At 41.4% G+C, this 20534-nt stretch overlaps 1 protein-coding gene across 7 annotated transcripts in view; it reads right to left on the bottom strand.

Moving 5' to 3' along the window:
* Positions 1-20534, bottom strand: part of EPB41L2 (erythrocyte membrane protein band 4.1 like 2) — a 236451-nt gene that overhangs the window by 135098 nt on the left and 80819 nt on the right. For all 7 annotated transcript variants that reach the window (XM_067546743.1, XM_067546742.1, XM_067546739.1 and 4 more), the window contains exons 2-3: positions 11044-11531; positions 9838-10038 (exon numbers count right to left, since the gene is read on the bottom strand). In XM_067546743.1, coding sequence (XP_067402844.1) covers positions 9838-10038; positions 11044-11517 — 675 coding nt within the window. In that variant the 5' untranslated portion in view covers positions 11518-11531. The remainder of the gene's footprint in view (positions 1-9837; positions 10039-11043; positions 11532-20534) is intronic.

Genomic DNA, 20534 nt, shown 5'->3' on the forward strand with positions numbered 1-20534 from the left:
TTTCCTGAAGGAATCAGGAAGATCTGAAAGTGGTAAGATTTATACTCTCCAATTGCAAGACCTATCTCTATGCTATTGCTTACGCTCATAAATAAAAAGAGCTAATGCAAAATTACCCCATTGCATGATGAGATGAGAGGGAATAGAAACCAACTGCTAACACACTACACTGGTCACTGTGGAGTAAACACTCATGAGCTCATGGACCCAGTAAAATTCTAGAGCTTCCCTCACAAAAGCTCTCTCTACTGTAAAGCCAACATGTGGAAGCTCTGGTGAGACACTATATCTCAGTGGCATGGCCATATAGACACATTGGCACTCCACTACAGCAAAAATCACATGTCCCTCACCCCGACATATTACCATAACTGGAGTTTTTCTGGGGGAAAGACAGTCAGCTGCAGATCAATTCCAACAAGAGAGAGAGTTTGCTAAAACCCAACACCGCAGACCTGGTAAAAGCTAAAAGATGCTCCCCCTTTTCCATTACAACAGCTAAATCATGCCCTTAAGGACACTCTCAGACTGTGAATTACTTTATCAACTCAGACAGCCTTCACATAATCCCAGAAACTAGCTTTTTCTCCATGTAAGGTATTGTCATGTTCTCAAACAATATCACCAATGTTGCCCTCTGCTAATAGAAATAGCCATGTAATTAGTTCAGATAACACCTCAACCCATCATATAATTCAACCCATTCACACACTGTAGTAACTCTAGTAGCACTGGAAAAAAATAAGTTATACTTACACCCATTATGATTAGTGAGACACACACAGGATCACCAAATACTTGTCCTGACAAACTGTAAACATTTCCTTTATAAAAGAAAAGTCTATTGTAATTCTCCACCAGTAGCTGGGTTTTAATTAGAGCTTTGCAAACATATTTTTCAGTTCATCCAACAAACCCACAGAAATAACATGCAGTTCAGTTACTAAAGTATCTGGAATTTGCCAGCAAACTGAAAAACCCAGCTTCAGAAAAGTGTGTGCGCACCTATCTGCCCATAACCGTTAGCCCACTGGTTAGAGTAGTTGTCTGGAATGGGGGAGATCCAGGTTTGAATCCTCACTCTGGAGATGAGAGACTTGAACTCAAATCTCAATCCAGCTGAGCATTCTAACTCACCTCAGAGATGGATCTGAATTTGAACTGTCTGATTCAGATGAGGGATTTAAATGCACATCTTCCATCTCCCCAATGAGTGCCTTAATCACCAGGCTATTAAGTCTCTCTCTCTTTGGCCCAATGAATAATTATGTATTTTATACAAAGTGGAACAGCACAGGAGAGACTTAGAGAAACCCATCCCACAATGGTCTATATAGCCTGGTGGGTAGGATGCTCACGTGGGAGGCAGAAAGGCCTGGAATTCAAGTCTCTGCTCCAGAGCGCGGATTCAAACCTGTAACCCTGGGTGCTTCTGTGCTTGAAGCTTTGGGTTAAAGCCCTGACACCAAAAGCGTGCTTACAGCACAACAACCTTACCCTGGCTTCCATGAGACTGCTTACTCCTTGCAGGATGACACCAGCAGACCCTCCAGTCCAAAGTCTCCTCAAAACCATTGTCTCTGCAGCGCTCAGCCCCTCTCACTTTAGCATTAAATGAAAGTTTTAGCTGTGTGGATGGATAGTAAAGGCCATATCTTAGAGATGTTATGCAGAAAGACTCTGCAAGAGTTAGATATAGCCTGGATGTAAGGATTTAAGAGAGATCTGACTCAGATGACCCCCAGATTACAGGCTGAGTGAGAGGTAGGATTGGTGGTGGTGTCCATGGTGAACAAGAAAGGAAGTAGCAGAGAGTGCTGGGGAGTGGCTCCAGGTAACATATTGTGGTTATTGAACCTGACCTCTCCCATGCACTGAGTTTAAGCCCTATCCTGGGCAGTTTTCAGGGAAGGAGTATTGTACATGTTCCTTGCTTTCTGCGTGCATTCAACAGGGGGTCCCTTTAGAAGTTTTACCCTCAAACCACTGTTTGTGGTTTATCAAAGTGCTCTAAAAACCCACATGCAGACTGATTTTACTCAAGAAGTATTGTCAAATAAATTAGCATTAAATTAAATGAAGGGAAGATGAAAGAGTAAGCAATTAGGATAATGTAATCACCTAAACTATTTCCTAAGCAATAGAAATTAACGTGATCAAAAGGAAAGCAAGTTGCTGGCTCACTTGGTCATGGAAATTTTGATATACAGCCTCCCTAGTGTGAGCTGCTCATAACATTTTCAGATTATTGTAACTTTTTTGGTGGAGACATAGGGAATATGAATAGTTGGAGCAATGAGGGGAAATCGGAGACTGCTGGAGCCATGCAAGGGATGTGGGGTTGGAAAGGTGCAGGATCTGCCCCTTTGGCCTGAGCTCTGGCATAGCAATCGCAGGGCCAGCACACTCTTAGATGACTACTCTTATTACTGTAAAGGATCATCCAAACACTATGTTTTTGGAAACCTAGTTCAGAGACTAGATTTTTTTTTTATGAAAAACTAAGTTTCCAAAAAAGTTTTTCTATGATCCCTCAACAAATAGGGGATTGTCCTCAAAACAGATCTTTGTTTTCTGGGAGCTCAGAAGTGCTGACAGAGCTGAATTTAAGAGGGAAATTTCAGTACCTTCTCCTCTAGAGACATACCTGGAAGAAGGAAAGTTCACAAACAAATCCCCCGACAATTCTTCCCCATGGCTGCTCCAGCATGCCAAGAGAGGGAGACTCAGGGGCTCCCCTTACATCCACTACTCCCCAAAGCACGGCAATGAATACAGAACTCCCTCCCCTCCCCTTGCTCCTTCCAGCACTGAAGAATAGCTCCTGGCTCACACTCTTCCTCTGCCCCCAAGGCAGCTTCTTCTAGAAGGATAGAGAATGTCAGAGCAGTGTAAGAGAGCGTGGGGAGAAAAAGAGTAGGTCAGAGCTGTGCAGTGGGGAGAAGATGTAGGAGGGTTTCAGCAATGCCCCCCAAACTTCCCCACCTCCATACCCTTATTTCCATCCACCCTTCAAAACACATACCCCCACAGTGCTGAGACCAGAATGGGGTGCTGGGAATGAGCATGTTCAGAGTATGGCACAAGTACACAGTGCTGAGGAACCGAAAACGCACATACTCTATGTTGCACAGGCCCATTAGCATTGGAGCCATGGGAGCGGGGATGAAAACACTCACTGAGATGAACAGAGCAAGTTCAAACCTTTCATTACTACCATTTCAGATTATATTCACATCTATGGGATCTGATCATTCAGCTGAGAACATAACATCAAGAAGAATGCCCCATTTTACAAACCTCTCTGGACCTCCGATACTGCAGACTGATGTGGTGTAGAACCCCTTCCCCATACACTAGTAGCCCAGGTTTGAGGTAGGGACTCTGCAACTCCACATTTCTGCCTTTAGGGATTACATACATTTCTCACAGCTCCACAACTTTCCCACCTCCAACCTTACAGGGGCATGGAGAAGAGGGGAGCTGGTGTTCATGCAAGGGGCTTGATCAGAGGAATAGATATGTTGCAAAGAATATTAAGAGGAGCTGGAGCAGTGGCAGTGGGAGGGAGTCTGAGCAGTAGTGGGGAAGATGGGATGCTGGAGCAGTGAGGGGAAATATGGTGGGTTGCTGGGGCAATGCAGGAAAGAATGGGCTGGTAAGAAAGGAGTCAGTGTGCAGGGAGGGAGGTAAAAAAAAATGGGCTTAATCTGCAGCAGTGGAGATTTAGGTTAGATATTAGGAAAAACTTCCTAGCTATAAGGGTAGCTAAGCTCTGGAATAGGCATCCACAGAGTAATGCAATATACAATTATTCATATGAACTACAATAGCTGGTTGCAGCTTTATTCTGGTATGTTGTTTCCATCCTTTTCCCAACCCATATCCCCAGGCTTTTCTCATGCTAGAGCACACAGATTCCACCAATCATTCATTGATGAGCACTGGATCAAGCCAGCAAAGTAAAAAGCTTTTACGACTATAAAAGGATTATAGATCGACAGTAATGCAGCAGTATTTTATTTATTTGTTATTTATTTATTTTTACCTGATTCTGAAAGGAATGCACACTGGTCTAACAAACATTCGCTAACTAGTACAAAATGCCACATGTGACTTAGCTACAATTTCAACAATAAAATGACACATGATAACCGAGCTCAAATTTCAAGTTTTCATTGTGATTATATAGCTCTTTATCAACTAAATAATGCTATCAGAAAATAGGATACCAGCCAGCCACACAGGCTGCTGCAGCATTCACTTATGAGAAATGTATCATTTCACATTAGCAAGAAGAGAGTTGCTTTCATCTCAGCAGTAGATGAATTCTTACTTCAGTTTTATCATCTGCTTATGGTGGTGATAGCTACCTAACAGAAGAGGGGAGGGAGAAATTATCTACATCATTAAAACAAATGAAGCTTGAATTTAATGAATTTTATGATTCTCTGATCATTTTTGTTCTCTCCCTCGCTCCATGCAAAGTAACACAAACCCAGATTATTTTATTTCAATGTTGTGGAAATGAAAGAGTAATTCTAAGCCCAAAGCAAGAAAAGAAAGCAAAAAAAAAGTTAAAAAAAAAAGTACTAAATATATTAATAAAACCACAGCTTGAATATGAAGAGAGGTTTTGTTTGTTTTTTGTTTAAGTGTAAGGGAACATGATGTAAAAAACCCACATTCAAAGGATCAGGTCAATATTGCTCTCATTGAAGTAATTAATTTCACAAATAACTGCTCATCTTTCTTTCTCTACCAGTAAGGAATATTTCCTTATACAAACAGTAGCTTAATGTAAACAAAACATTACAATAGATTGCTTACAGTGTAGTATGAATTGCAAAGAACAACAGTTTCCAATAATTCAACCATGAAAATCTGCTCCAGGCTGAAACTTGACTTAGAATCTCAGTCAGAGAGAAGCTGTTTTTGTGTATCTTTTTGAGCAAATGTGTTTAAAATCCATTTGGCTGGATGTGGGGGGTTATTTTGTCGTTGTTTTTAAACAATAAGAAAGTAATTTAAAAACATCTATATTTTCCAGATACCAGACAGTACTTCATAAAAGAGAATTCAAAACATAATTTAGTCAAGTATGAAACATTAGAGGACTCAAAGGACTAGTAACACCTTGAAGTATTAAAACCCTTTGAAGATAGCAGTTTCGTAAATGTCAGTTACCTTGTGAAGCAGCTTTCTAAAGGCTTTTACTATCATCCTTGTGGTAAATAGTACAGTATGCAGAATATTTATATACTTTTAAGTGCAGAAATAAGTTGACATAGATTTAAATGGTTTTATAGTAAATGTCTGCTCATGTCCTACATTTTTTAATTTTTGTAAGAGGTATGCTAAAGTAATTGACTTTCTTATTTAAATATCTATGCTGATCTCTGACATTGTGCCATTTTAATTAATTTCTGTTTCTGAGTAGTAAGGCCCTGACCATTGTAGCGTCCAGGACCACCCGAACAAATTGTATTTTTTGTACCAGAGATCGGACTGATTTCTGTGTTGATCAGCAGGCTGAACGCATCGAGCATGAATAGGATTATGTTTACACTAGTTAACATCTGCAACCTGGATTGATCTCTTATCAACCAGTAGTCCAGGTAAGGGAAGACGTGGATGCCTGACCTTCAAAAGGAAAACTGCCACCACCACCACATGCTTTGTAAATACACACAGGGCAGCTGAGAGACTAATGGGAAGCATGGTCAACTGATGACAACAAATGAGAGTGAATCTTAGAAATGTTCTGAGGCGCTGATGAAACGTCACATGAAAGTAAGCACCCTTTAGGTTGAAAGCAGCATACTAGTCCTGGCTGCAGGGAAGGAATAAAGACAGAGAATGACCATCCAGAATTTCAATTCTTTTAGGAAGTTATTTAACTCTTTTAGGTCTAAAATAAGCCTGAGATCCCCTTTTGCTTTCGGGATCAGGAGTAGAACTCCTTTCCCTTGAACAAAAAGAGGGACCCTCTTCTAAACCTCCTATAAGAAGCAATTGTATTTCTTGCAGTAACATGGTCTCATGAGAGAGGTCCCTGAATGAGGATGGAGAAGAAGGATGGAGGGGTAGGAAATAAATTGGAGTGTGTATCCCAGTTGCACCATGCTTAGAACCCACCAATCTGCTGTGATGTGGGACCAAGCACAACAGACATGGAACCAGTGATTTGCAAAAATTGGGGAAGAAAAAGATAGCTCTCTTAGAACTGGTAGTCATCTCTCAATCAGCATGTCAAAATGAGCTCTTGGAGGAAGCTGCCTGCCTTGATGAACCAGCAGCTGCAGAAGCAGAAGACTGTGGAGGATGTCTTCTGTAACCTCTCCTCCTTGTTGGCAGGTCCAAGGCTCAAGGGGGAAACTCTGAAATCGCTGTGAATGGTGAGGATGGAAGGCCTTCTGCTTCACTGCTAGGGTGTAAATGCCCAGGGACTTTAGGGATGCTTCTAGAGTCTTTGACACTATGCAGAGCCTCATGAATTTTTGCCTAGAAGAGTGATTGCCCTTCAGATAGGAGGCCCTGGATTCTTTGCTGAACCACTGAAGGGAGGTCAGAAGATTGTAACCATGACCTCATAGTGATGGCAGAGGCCATGCCACGAGCTGCAGAATCTGCTGCAGACAGACAAGCCTGCAGAGCCTTTCTGGCAACCAACTTGCCCTCCTTGATCAATATCAAACTTCTGTTTCACATTATCTGGGAGTTAGTCTTTGAACTGGTATCCCACAGGGAAAAATCGTAGTGCCTCAACAAATCTTGCTCGTTTGTCATACAAAGCTGTAACCTACATGTGGAATAAAGCTTCCATCCAAGTAAGTCCAGCTTTTTGGCCTCTTTGTTCTTCAGGGTTGATACCTGGTGACCGTCCGTCCGTCCGTGTCCCCCCCCCCTCCCTCTCCCTCTCCCCCTCTCCCTCATTGTCTGCTTACATGACCAGGGAGCCTAGAGGGAGAGGATTATAGAGAGGTTTGAACCGCTGAGAGGGGATGCAGTACCTCCTTTCCACCCTTTTTGCAGTTGGTAGCAGGGAAGCTGGTGTCTACCAAAGAACTTTGTGAGCTTTAAAACAGCATCATTAATAGGCAGAGCTATCCTAGCCACAGCCACTGATGACAAGATGTCCACAATCCTGTGGGACTTTTCCTGGATCTCCTTTGGGTGGATGTCTAGAGTATGACATTCCAGGGTGCAATCCAGACAAGTGAAAGGCTGTGTCACCCCTGCCCTGCAAACCCGTGTGCATTACAATGCTTTCCTGCTGTAGCTCCCACCTGGGCCACACACAAACAGTCTGCCAGCATGCTGGTCACACTCTGAGTGTTTGTGTTTAGCCACAGCCTAGGTCCAGCAACTCTGACCACAGTAACCTGTCAACAAACACCAGCCACACACTGGCTTCCAGCAGCCTTGGTTACCACTTGCAGGGTGACCCCAACATTCCCAGATCTCTCCCCCAAAAAACATACATTTTGCACTGTGCAGCCCTCTCCTGGCAATTCCAGATATATTAGGTCCATTGTCTCTCTAAGAAGATCAATATACAACAGTCTGCTACCCTAAATTCTCTTCTTGTGACCATGGCAGGGCCATACCCATTGGTACTGGTGAAAATTCAGACTCTGAAGAAAGGACAGCCGGGGTGATCACCTGTCGCTTTCCCCGAGACTATCTTAATCTATACACTAGCCATTGAATCCACTGGATCTGCACAATGTGGAAGTGAAGCAGCTAACACCAGTGTGTTGGGTGCTGGTGCCAAGTGAGAATCCTGAACTGCCAGTGATGGTAGTATCAAGAGGCTCAATTACTCTCTCTTAGCCTCAAACACCTCAGAACTGGTAAAGCACACTGCGGTACCAGAGCACAAGGAGATTCTGATGATGGTACGCCAGGAGTCTGTCTCAACAGGCCCATACTGGGCTCTGGAACCACTGAACACTGTTGCTTAGAGTTATGCTCTGTAGAATGCCTCCTCTTTGAGCACACACTCGAGTCTTTAGAAAAGCTCGAACAATCTCCCTGCTTGAATGATCTTGTACTGATTCTGATTTACAGTGCCTCGTCTTTGGTACCAGCAACACTAATCTGCTTCTCACTACCAGTCACATTTGAGGTGCACTATTAACTGACATAGAGGCCTTCAGTGCCTTGACCAAGATAGATGGTTCAGAAGGAGGACATAGCACTGATTCCAGAAGAAGATATTTAAGTTTGGCTGCACCATCCTCAATGGAGTGGTGCTTAAAGCCCTTCAGCTGCTAAAGTACCCAGATTAGGTGCTGGAGCCAAAACAAAACAAACAATTTTTTGTAAAGTACACTAACTAATTAAACTACACAGAAAAGAAAAACAGGCACTATTTACATGATAGATTAAAAGACTTGCAAAAGCAAGGAAAGGGAGCTCCAACAATCAGGCAATAGGAAGGAACTGAGGAGGGCTGGGTTTAGCACCGCCCTTTATGACCGGATGAGGCAGCAAAGAGCACTTGTGCTGCTGCCCTGGCAGGTACCACTAAGGGAAGAATACTCTCATACAACTGTGCACTGGAGAACACCCTTCCCACAGTGGAATGGACATTTGCAATCACTGAAGAAGAACAATCAGTTCTGCACTTTTCTGAAACATCTATCTACCATGTGTGTTTACACATGGCATTTTCCATACTAACCTAAATTAACTTCCCTTGAGGTAAACAGAGCTGCTAATTGAGAGTTTTGTGTAAGGAGGATAAGCTGAGAAATACCTCAAGAGATTGCATAAGGCCTAAAAAATTTTAACATTTACTATTCCAAAATATAAAGCAGCATATGAACAAAAATTTAAAAAAAGATATCCACACAAGCACACATGTAGTCCTACCACACCCAGGATTAAAGACCTGTAACGTTGTGGTGCAAAACTGTTTATTCAATGTCCCCTGTGGTCTGACTTTTATTAAGAATATAACTCCTCAAGGCCAGAATCCTATTTAATTTTTTTTCTTTCTTTATGTAATATAAATGTTTTTAACTACAACTGAAAATCTAAATTGATTTCTGCTGTATTTATTGTAGACATCACTTTTACTCAGTCTGGCAGTAAATATGAAAAAGAATGCACAAGTATTAGAAAAAATAACATCTACTTTTCCTTTTTTACCTTAGCATTTCCTGCTTTTGTCAGTATTTTAAGGCCATTTTAAATAGGGAAATAAGCATACATTTTGCAAAAAATCTAAAACAAAGATTTAAGATGTGAAGGAATAAAGCAGGAAGCTACAGGGAGGATTAGATTCGTAAATTAAATCAGTAGCAATCTGCATTAAATCACACAATTAAACCAGTTAGCACACTGTCAGTTTTTCTTTATTACACCCATGAAATAATTCTAAAAAATAAAATTAAGCCAAACTAGAAAGTTTAACCACAAACACTTATTTTAAATCAAAACACTGTTTTAAGTACAAAACACTGTTTTAAGACAGTGTCTTGAAAAAAAAATCTTTACTCCTCAGGGCAGGGGGGGCAGGCTCAGTTGCCAAAAGAGATCAATTTACCCAAAAGAATGTTGTTGTTGTTGTTGCTGAATTTGTATCTTATTTGTTAAACTGCTGCTCAGAGTACTATTTTATGGCTGAACTGAGAAGTCCTGAAGGGGTTTAAAATGGAAATATTAACTGACCTTTAACTATAGCAATGTGAATCTGACATTGTAATTAACTCACTGCATTTACCAAAAACAAACATGCATTCATTAACTCACTCAGTGAAAACATACTGTACTCATTGCTGTCTTTCTACAGAGAAAGATCCCTTTATATATGGCTTGCTGCCTTACCTCTAGGTCACAGCTGTATTCGGTGCCATCCAGGAGCATCACTTTACATTGCACAGTTTTAATCTTCTTAGGAGCTTTCTCCATTTTGATTTCAGTTGTCTGCACCTCTTTGGTCTCCCTTTTCCCTTCTACTTTTTGTTTTTCTTCTTGTTCTTCAGAAACTTTCTCTACTTCAGTCTCCTTACTGTCTTCTTTAGCAGGCTGTAAGAAAGATGTAGTTTAATGCAATAACAAATCCAACCCTTTTGGGATTAAGTTGAAAAAAAATTCTTCTTTTCTGTACATCAGTAATAAATTAATTATTCTTATAACTATCCATTAAAGTTGTGCTCCCAGCTAGTGTGCTTTGAATGCATAATACATAGTTTTAAGTTTTCCCCTTTGGGAAACAATACTGAAATACAGATCCTTGCTGTTAAAATTTTAAAGGAGGCAACCAGTCTCCCTATAGGAATCAAAATAAGTTGGGTTTTTTTTAAAGCAACTCAAAATATAATGAGAAAGGACAACATTTCAGAAAAACTTAAGCCATACGAGTGATATAGGTTTGAATTTAAGGAGTGACATCTGACTCCTCGAAGTCAAGACTTTGGAGCATTGCAGAGGAGAGGAGCATGTACAGGATAGATGCTGCCTCACATTTCAACACCAACATCCAGGCAGCAAGAAATAAAGACAATAGCCATAATGCAAGCCTTGACAGAAGGAAAGAGTGAAGCGTAGCACAACATAATTGGGACCCTCAGGACTCAGAAAAATAACTACAGAAAATAAATGAATTGCTTAAATGACTAAGAGTACGTTTACGCAGAGAAAAAAAAAAACAAGTCACCCCATAGCAGCGAGTTTGTTGAGTTGGGCTCACAGGGTTTGTGCTACAGTGTTAACAATAACTATATACACATTCCAGCTTGGTCTGGAGCTCAGAACTTCACAGTGCAAGCCCCATGAACCCATGTCTGAGGAACTGGGCTCTGAAACTTGCTGCTGTGGAGTGGTTTTCTTTGCTGTGGAGACATACCCTCAGTGGCATGGCACAGTCAGCCCAAGTGAAAACACTGTACAAAAATACAGTGAGCCATATTAATCCCTGGTATAATTTCAATACATGGCATGGACTTCAGAGAAGTTACACCAGCAATAAGTCTGGTCCACTGACTAGCCAGTAACATTTTTATTAATTATGTATTATCTTTCCACACATACCTGTGTGTCAGCACTGCTAACAGAATGCTTCTCCTCCTCCTTATCATCTGCTTTAGCCTCCTGTTGACTCTCAGCTGTTGCTTTTTCTAAGTTTCCCTCTGGCTGAGCCACCTCCTCTGGGAGTTGACATTCACTCTTCTCCACTGCCTGTCCTTCCTCTACAACTTTCTTCTTGGCTTCATCTTTGGGCTCCACCAAGCTATATGATTTTTGTTTCTTAAGCCATGGGGGGATAAAGCGAGAGATTCCCTTGCCTTCAGATAGATCTTTTTCCTTTTTCTGGCTGCTTGGGCTGCTTTGGCTAGCAAGTGCTGGGGAAGATGGAGAACCATGTGCCTCTTCAGAGAGAGTCTTTTCAGACTTTATATTTTCCTGACTCTCTGTTGTTTCCTCAGGTTTTTCCTTGGCTGCATCTGCCCCCAGCTGCTCAGATTCCTTCTTTACTTCAGTCTCTGGGCCAACTTCAGTCGTCATGGTCACAGGTTATGCTAGAAATGTAACAATAAAATATTATTGTGCGCTGTTTCAACATTATGCTTTTTGGCTCTCAACACCATTAGTAGGAATGATCTAAAAATTAAGGCACTATAGATCAACTTTGTTAGGATTAAAGAGCTATTTTAATCCATCCTATTTAAGATCTTCAACCAAAAATAAAAGTAGCAACAAACTAAAATCTGCTGCCACATTAGACAAGGATACGAGTTTTTCAATAAGTAACTTTCATTCTTTTCCTGAAGGCTTTTAAAAGCAGTTTTAAAAGCTCAAATTTCAGGAGGAATTGGACACCTATCTCCCATGGGCTTGCTTGAAAATCCCAGCCATACACAGAGTTCCTGGCCTCTTAAGTCAATGGAAGTTTTGCTGTTGACTTCAATGGGACCAGGGTTTCATCCATAGTGTTTAAACCATTTTTATGACATTTTCAACTTAATAAAAACCACAGTGCTTAGGGAAAATTATTCAAATGAAGAGTTCTCTTCCCTCTTTTGTGCTTTTCAGGAGTACATTTCCAAACCTATCACTAGTCACACCCAGCATTCTAGTCTAATTAAACTTTAATGAAAATATTAAAGGCTACTTTAATCAGAACTGCTAGATTGTCTCCTTGTTAAAATAAATTTAGTTGTTGCTTCAGAGACAGGAAGGCACATACAGAATACTAGCAATCAAGCCCATGTGTTTGATAGCTGCATACTAACAGCTGTTAATAGACTGGCAATTTTTGTATACATTTTCATTTTAATTTAAAAATCAAATTTGTCTCATGAATTTGGCAGGATAGGAATAAAAAACCCCGATTCCCTAAAACAACTTGAACACAGGGGCAGAGAAAGTGGAGAGCATCCGTATTTAATGGTGCCCGAAACACTTATGGACTATTGCTTTTTGTAAATACCTAAAGGCAATATAAAAATATCTTCAACAGACCTTGAATCAAGTTTGGTCTCTGAATCACAAGTTTACATAAGCAAGCATTAGGAACATGATACTTTATTCTCCATACATCTTTGCTAAACCCAACCCTCTCTTAAAAGTTTAGGAGAAAGTACTGGCGTCACTAACAGTCAACAGTCTGCAGGCCTAACAGTCAACAGACTGCAATAGAATTCATTCCAAGCACTGAGACCAACAGGCCACCCCACTAAAAAGTGCCTGTCATCAATCCCCTCTTGTTTAAAACCAGTAGACTATTAGATCAAGGTGCCCACTGATCTCAATAATTGCAAGGAGAGTCTCAACGTTGGATATGATCCAATGACTGTAGTGATTTCAAAGTCATACATGCCACCTTAAATTGCACTCAGAAAGAACTGGAAACCAGTGCACATGACAAAGAACTATAGTATTGCTCTCCTGGCAGGGAGCACCACCAAGTGGGCTGTCCCTTTCTCAAGTATCTAAAGTTTCCAAATGGATTTCAGGTGTAGCCACAAATGGAATGAACTACAGTATGCCAGTCTGAGGTGATGAAGATATGGATAATAAATAAGAGCTGCATCCATTTAAGAAGTCACAAGCCTTCTTGTAAAATAGAGATGGCCACTGCTAGTACTTGTACATCCCAAAGTAGCATATGGTGCCTTTATTTAACACAGTTAGCATACCTCATTTTCACTGAAAGGCCTGGTGGATACTCAGGGCACAGTTTAAAATGAACTACTACTCATTACAGTCATGCTGAGCAACCAGGCATACTCAGCAGCAAGAGAATGGAGGTCATTCAAAAGCACCGAATGTTCGGGGTTGAGGTTAGGGTTGGGACCCCCCACCTCCACCAAAGTAGAACCAAATAGTCAAAGGACCACTTTCTGGAATAACATATTATACTAAGTGAGAAGTTACAAGAATGTTAACTGATAATAATTTGAGTCCTACAATCACGTAATGAAGAGTTTTGATTTAAGCTCAAATAAATACTCAATTTTATACTTATTATTTTTCCCATGTTATAAAAATTAATGTAAAGAACTTTTGCCATGTTTAATAGATTTCTAGTGACAATGAACTCTGCTTTTAAACTGTCTAAATGAAAGCAGATTTTATTTGTGATTGAAAATATGGTCTTATCCAAACATTTCCCTAAAATTAGTTTCTAAAGAAATCCATGATTTCAGGAAAGTGTCTGGATTTAAAGTTATGCCAAATCTAAAACGATAGCTATAAATTTGCCAGACTCCAAGAAGTCATTCCTCCAGAAAACATTTGGGTATAAAAGGGCAATAAATTCTGTAAGAAACCTGGGAAGTCAAGTCTCAATCAACCTAGAAGAGCTATTTAATTGAAATATCAAACCGCTACTTCAGCAAACAGAAAAAGATCTGGAATGTTGGGGGAAGTATTCAATTTCTTAGTTTGAAACAGCAGCGATAGTCAGAATGAATGTTTTTCCATAGAACTATCTTATTTCAAAATCTTTCTGTAACCATTCCAAATAAAACTCTGGCAGGAATACAGAGGATGTCATTAGAATGTATATGGAATAAGAAAAAAAAGAAGAGTAAGTGCAGATAATTTGTACAAATCCAGTAAACAGGGTGGACTAGCTATTCCACATATTCAATGATACTTTCAAACCAGCCAGCTCAAAGCATTAATGTACTGAGCACTCTGACCCAGCCCAACCCTGGTCTTCACTGAAAAATTGTGGCAGTGTAAACATTACTAGGCTACCAATTAATTAAAATTAATTTAAAAAAAAATCACACCCTCCAGAAACTTATACACTTCCTTTTAGCAAAGGCTAGTCTGACACCCATTGCAAATAATCCAGATCTTAACCCAAATCATGAAACCAGAGAGTGTTAAAGATTGGGAGAGCCATTGAATAAATATGGTTGGTCAGATATTCAATAAAGAAACTTTTCTAAACAATTTAGAGATCAAAATTAACTTTAACTGGCCAACTCTATGTGGCACCAATACCATTAAGTTAGGCACTATGTTTCTCAACTTTCTATTAAAAATTTATACAGAAAACTAACTTTAATAGAGGTAGAGGCATCTGGTCACTATCACCAATTACTGAATATTTATTACCAAATGATCTTTGATAATCCTCCTAGGGCTTCCTAGCAAAAATGGTCACACAAAAAGAAATGAATTAATCTCTCATCAGCTAAGCTCTCTCTCGCTGGAAAAATAAAAAATAGTCCAACTATACAGGAACAGTTCAAAATCTATGGCAGGTTATTATGGAGAAATAAACACACCAACTACATACCCAGCAAAACAGGGAGAGGACAATTAAATACTTAGATATTCGGTTATCATTTATTCAATACTAAAAGTACATTCACTAGTAAAAACAGCACACCTGTTAATTTTTTTTATATTAATATTTGATAGACATTCCTGGGATCTGTGAAATATGTATAAATCAGAGATTTCACTTAATTTAATAAAAAAATCACTAGAAACAATGTCATCGGTACTGTAATTATGTTCACTCTGTAATATGGTAATAGAGAGATCTGATGATTATATTACTGTATAATATATCTTTAAACAAAAGTTCACTGTTGTAATGATTGTTTTGTTTCTGACATTTACATGGCAAGGATTTATAAGCCTGTTTATGCTTCCTAAATAAATGTCAGTTTTTTAAGTTACTAGTCAAATCACATCTTGCTATTTACTTTTACATGGAGCTACCAAATTACTGTTTTATTTCTCTTGTATGCACATATCCATACCAGAGAGGTTTGTTCCTAACCAAATAAAAAACAGATTATATTGAATAAACAGGGATAGAAATTAGCTTTTCTGGGAAAAAACACACAAATATTTGCTTGCTTGTTAAAGAAAACTGATCCATTATGTTTTCTTTTGCATGTACAGCATAGTCAAATTGTAAGCTTTAGTGTTAACACTGGTAGCTCCAAGCAAAACTCATTAGCTAGAAAACAGTAATCTAGCCTTATGAAAAAAATTTTAAGTGAACTTTAAAGGGGTATCTTCTGTCTGAGAGCACATTTTCACATATTTATTGCTCCAACTACCACCCTAAACCAAAACAGACATATATATGTAAACTGCATCCTCCCTCCCTAACATTGTGCAGCTTATAAGGGATTTGTCAACACAACATTTAGTTCACAGCAAGCTGGGGTGTGACTATACTGGCCTATTGTAAGCTATCTGTCCAGGTGGACCTGGCGAACAGGGGACTAGATCAAAGCTAATTAAACTATTAATGTGTATGAGCAAAGTCCACACAGGCAGTCTGCAGGCTAATGTGAAGTAGATTCATATCCCAGAGCTTGCTGAGAACTAAGTGATGGTGTAGATAAACCAAAGTTTTTGGAGGCTATCGTGTCTTCTTCTGAGAACATTGATCATATAACTTGCAGTGCACACACTGTGGGCACTACAAGAACCCCTTTTGCTAAAAGACTAAAGTTTATTTTATCCTCAAAATTCTCAAGTAAAATTTATTTTCATAATATTTAAAATTGCTTCTGCTCTCGAGTGCTTTAAGTTTGACACTTCCAACATTCTGAGCTCTCTCTCACAACACTATTTTTCCAAAGTTAGCTAATCAATTCTAAAACGCCCATCAACAATTTCTTGTATTTTAATATGGTGTGACTAAAATCTCTGGCATTTGGCAAAGAGGCAAATGTTATTAGTTTAATAATAATTTATTGATTTGATTTATGCTTGTGTTACATTTTATGGGCATTCAATATTCAAAAACAAAATGTGTGTTTTTGAGACAGTTTGGGGAATATGTCTGCATCTTATTCATGTAATTGTTTTGTTAATCTCATTTATGATTGTACCCTGCTTTGTGGACTAGAACCTCCATTCTGTATTTGACCCTACTTTTTGTCTTGTGTGAGAGATAGACTATATATGTACCAGCTCAAACTGCTTCAGATGTATAATATGACTACAGGAGGAGGGAGTGTGTCTCGCCTTGCGAAACGCTAACACAGAAAGAGTCTCCACCCAGCTTCTAACACAGGGGTTGGCAACCTGTGGCACACGAGAGAATTGTGAGTGGCACTCACACTGCCATTGGCGTCAGGGTTGTTTATAATTTTTGGTGGTGCCAGGAGCAGCTCCTGGCCAGGACGCTGGGCCCATGTCATGTGGGAGAGGGACCAAAGCGGGAAGGGGGGGGGGGGAAATGAAGATTTGGCACGCCACTTCTGAAAGGTTGCCAACCCCTGTTATAACAACTATTGACTTGCTAGTGACCTCTCTGCTTTACCGATCTCCCTATGTAAAAAAATATATTGTGCACATGAACTCAGCATGACTGGGCATAAGCTCTCATACTGGCGATTCACAAGCAAAACAGTGTTTAAAAGCATAAGGACTTCTGCGTACAGAGGCCGACCACAAGCAGCAGCAAGAGAGACTTGCTACAAGGGAAACAAGGGACTCTCCACTTTGCCTGAACATGGAAATACCTCAGACATAGATGGAGGAATGAGATCAGATGAGGAGGCGATCATGCTCAGGTTTATGTTATTTTTTCATAGATGTGTGCTTTCTCAATGTAAAGTAAGTGTATGTGGGGGAGAGAGGGGTGTGTATCGTGTCGCAAGAAGTTCCCTTTCCAAAGCCTGCATGTTCCTTTCTTTTGCTGTCACGTGGGCCTTAAAAGATGTGACCAGAGACATAAGAGCTCACCCAACCAGGTTAACTCTGCAGGAAACACGTTTAAGCAACTGAGAGGCTCAGACGGGCTGAGGCGACTGTTCCAGGGTCTGGATAGCAGGGTCTCAATGCCAAGAGGGGTGCCAGACATGGAGTCTGCACCTGGCAAGTGCATCTAAGACCCAGAGGCAGCAGCAGTGATCCATCACTACCCAGAGCTAAGGATTTTAGCAGCAGATAGGATTCAACGGTTGGATCCTTTCATAAACAGACTGGTGTCCATCCCAAGAGCAGGACTAGACCAGATTGCGCCAGTTTTCTTCTCAATATTTTCCCAAACATAAGTGTAATACATCTTACTATACAAGCTACAAAATCAAATCAACAGGAAAAGTAATTCTTTAGGAGACAAAGTTACTGGCTATTAAGACAATGGGTTGTTTCTTTCAGCCCATTCTTTCCAATTATCGGAAGGTGGCCTTGAAAAGATGGTTGCCATTAAGAGAAATGTATTAGGTGGTGGCATTAATTTTTTGCTCGTAAGTTTTGGAATATTCTTTATCCAAACTTTACTAGAATGGAAGCCAAATTTTTAAAAAGTCACCTTTTTGTTTTCATTTCAAGTACAGTATGTCAATTTTTCCGTTGTAAGTGTGTTGTATATCCTGGTCATCCAGCCCTTGCCAGGTTGGTCTGTCTTTTTCCAGGGAGCTCTTATACTTCATTGCGCAGCCACCAGGAGTTGAGAAATCATTGTGCTTCCTTTGTTCCTGTATCTCAACTGGAAAAAGGATACTGCAGTATCCTATGAGAGAATTACAGCTGAGATGTAGAAGATGATAATGATTCACAATGGTGATTCTGAGATATCACCACTAAATATAGAGGAAGAGAAAAATATATCCATGCTTACATAAGTTTCCTTTTTTCAATTAGTCAGGTAACTTCTACAGCCAGGATAATCCAAATCGGAGTGTGTTAAATATAATTTGAAGAAAAAGCACAAGAGTTTCGCCTACTGCAGAGGATGATAAATTCCACCACAGAATGAACCCAAATCCTTGGATGTCAATTTCCATCTGTCCCTACATGCTCCATTTTGTTCCCAGATGGCCTATACTTGATGAAAGAAAGTTTTCAGTAAGCATGTATTACGATCCACAGATCCATTGCAATGAGATTTTCATAACAGTGTCTCCTCAGGTGGGAAGCATGATCGTCCTTTACACAGGGACATCCAAAATGAGGTAGAATACATAGATGAATCTCCTCCATTTTCCCTTAAACTATAAGGTCTGGTGGAGAAGACTTCTGACAAAAGAAAGGAAATGGCATTGACTTCACTTGGATAACCAATATGCAGATCTTGAACTAAAGGCAGTCTAACAGATCTCAATACAGGACACATGATTACTCTCCCCTGAAATTGATGCTTAAGTGAAGGAGGAATATTTCTTCAATTTACTTAAGGAATGAATGTAATGACAGTACTTGTCTGAATTAAAAGTACATTGTTGGGTCTTGTTAGAGAAAGCTCTAAACTTCAAATAAATTCATTCTGACTGGAGATAGTGGTCATCAGGAGGCCTACTCTAATGGATAGGAAGTATAACAATGCCTTCTACGGGGGGTTCAATTTGACTACTGCTGTAATGAGCAGAGTGAGGTTCCCAGGTTGTGATCTGAGATCTTGCAGGGTTTGAATAATGCTGATGCCCTTAAGGAAACATTGAATTTGGGATTTGTACAACACTTCCTCTTCAACGTGTCAAGAACATTATACTACAGAAACTTGACCCTTTTGCTAGGGCACTCATACACATATAATAAAGCCCTCCTGGGGAAACTCAAAGTTATGTTTCACTGGTTTAACATGGTGTAGAAAGGTGCAGTGGCCTTCCTCCGAGCCTGGGCCTGAGGAAGGGCCACAATGCCCAGAGCAGGCAGAAAAAGGGCCAGCCGTCCAGTCTGCCCGGCAACCGGGGAGCTGGCCAGCGATAGGTCCCGCCGGCCAGCCAATCCAACAACGGAGGGGCAGAGCCTCCGCTGGGGCTGAGAGTATAAAACGCAGGCCCTCCAGCTCAGTGAGGGACAGGCTGCCGCCGCAGGCAGACGTGCTGTCCCGCCGGCGGCAGCGAAGGCCGGAACCCAGCCAGGCCGCTATCCGAAGTGAGCACCTCACAAAGCCTTGGACCCGGGGACAGCCCCAGCAACCAAGCCCCAAAGGTTGGATAGGGTGCCTCCGGGCCCCCTAGACTGGCCTAGGTCTGCCGGCCCCCAACACTGTGCCAGGCCCCTGGGCCCCAGTAATTGGACCGAGTTCCCTGAGCCTGAGGGCTGGGGGATCCCCCCCAGGCTGGACCTGACCTGGAGGAACTGCCTGAGGCCGAACCACCCCCCGTTACAGGTCAGGACCTGGAGGAGCTGCCTGAGGCTGAGCCATCTCCCGAGCCCTGCAACCTGGAGAAGCTGCCCCTCGCAGAGGAGCTCCCCGCCCTGCCGCCAGTGGACGCAGAGGGACTGACGAGCCCTGCTGCAGACTGTGTAACCCAGTGACACCAAAGATCTCACCGGTACAGGTACCTGGGGATACGGGGAGGAAGTGGCCCAGGGACAGCCATAGCTGTGGCTGAGACTGGGGCAAGCACCGGCGGCGTGTTGCGGCGGGAGCCCCGCTGACTTAGTGGCAACGCCTTTGCACTGCTAGGCCCTGGGCTGGGACGCAGTGGAGTTGGGTGGGCCTGCATCCCCCTCCCCTCCTCCCTTATCCTTGCAACCCAGTGAAGGAGTACCGTCCCCGGCTCTGACTCCAGGACACTGCTGGCTCGCCCGTCCTGCCTGAGGGCCGAGACCATAGACTGCTGGCTCGCCCGCCCTGCCTGAGGGCCGGGACGGCAAAGTATCCAGGCGCTGACGTTCCCCTGTTTGGAAGGTGCAGTGGCCTTCTTCCGAGCCTGGGCCTGAGGAAGGGCCACAATGATGGGGCCCAACGAGCCCCCGTGCTACACATGGTTATTAAACAATGGATTTTCCACCAGGCAGTAGAATAAATTCTATTGGTGGACTTCTCTTTCAGAATCCATGACAGCAATAATCCAAGTATTCACTGTAATTTGTGTGGTCCTAGATGGAAAAATTATGTTGCAACAACAGACCTCTTCAGGGAGCTAGAAGCATCTGAAGATCCAACAAATAGGTTAATCAGGCCTGAGAACCATCGCCTCTTCAGCTAGAAAGGCATGAACAGCATCACTCACACACATTCATTCCTATCTTCTATACTGCCCTGTATAGAACTGTAGCAGTGGAAAAGGTGGGAAGATGTATAGAAAAGACCGTGCCAGCTTTGTGAGATGTCATTACCGCTTCTCATTCTGAGT

Source organism: Emydura macquarii, unplaced genomic scaffold (genome assembly GCF_026122565.2).
Source record: "Emydura macquarii macquarii isolate MOO-44397 ecotype Brisbane River unplaced genomic scaffold, CSIRO-AGI_Emac_v2 contig_1146, whole genome shotgun sequence".
NCBI lineage: Eukaryota > Metazoa > Chordata > Testudines > Chelidae > Emydura > Emydura macquarii.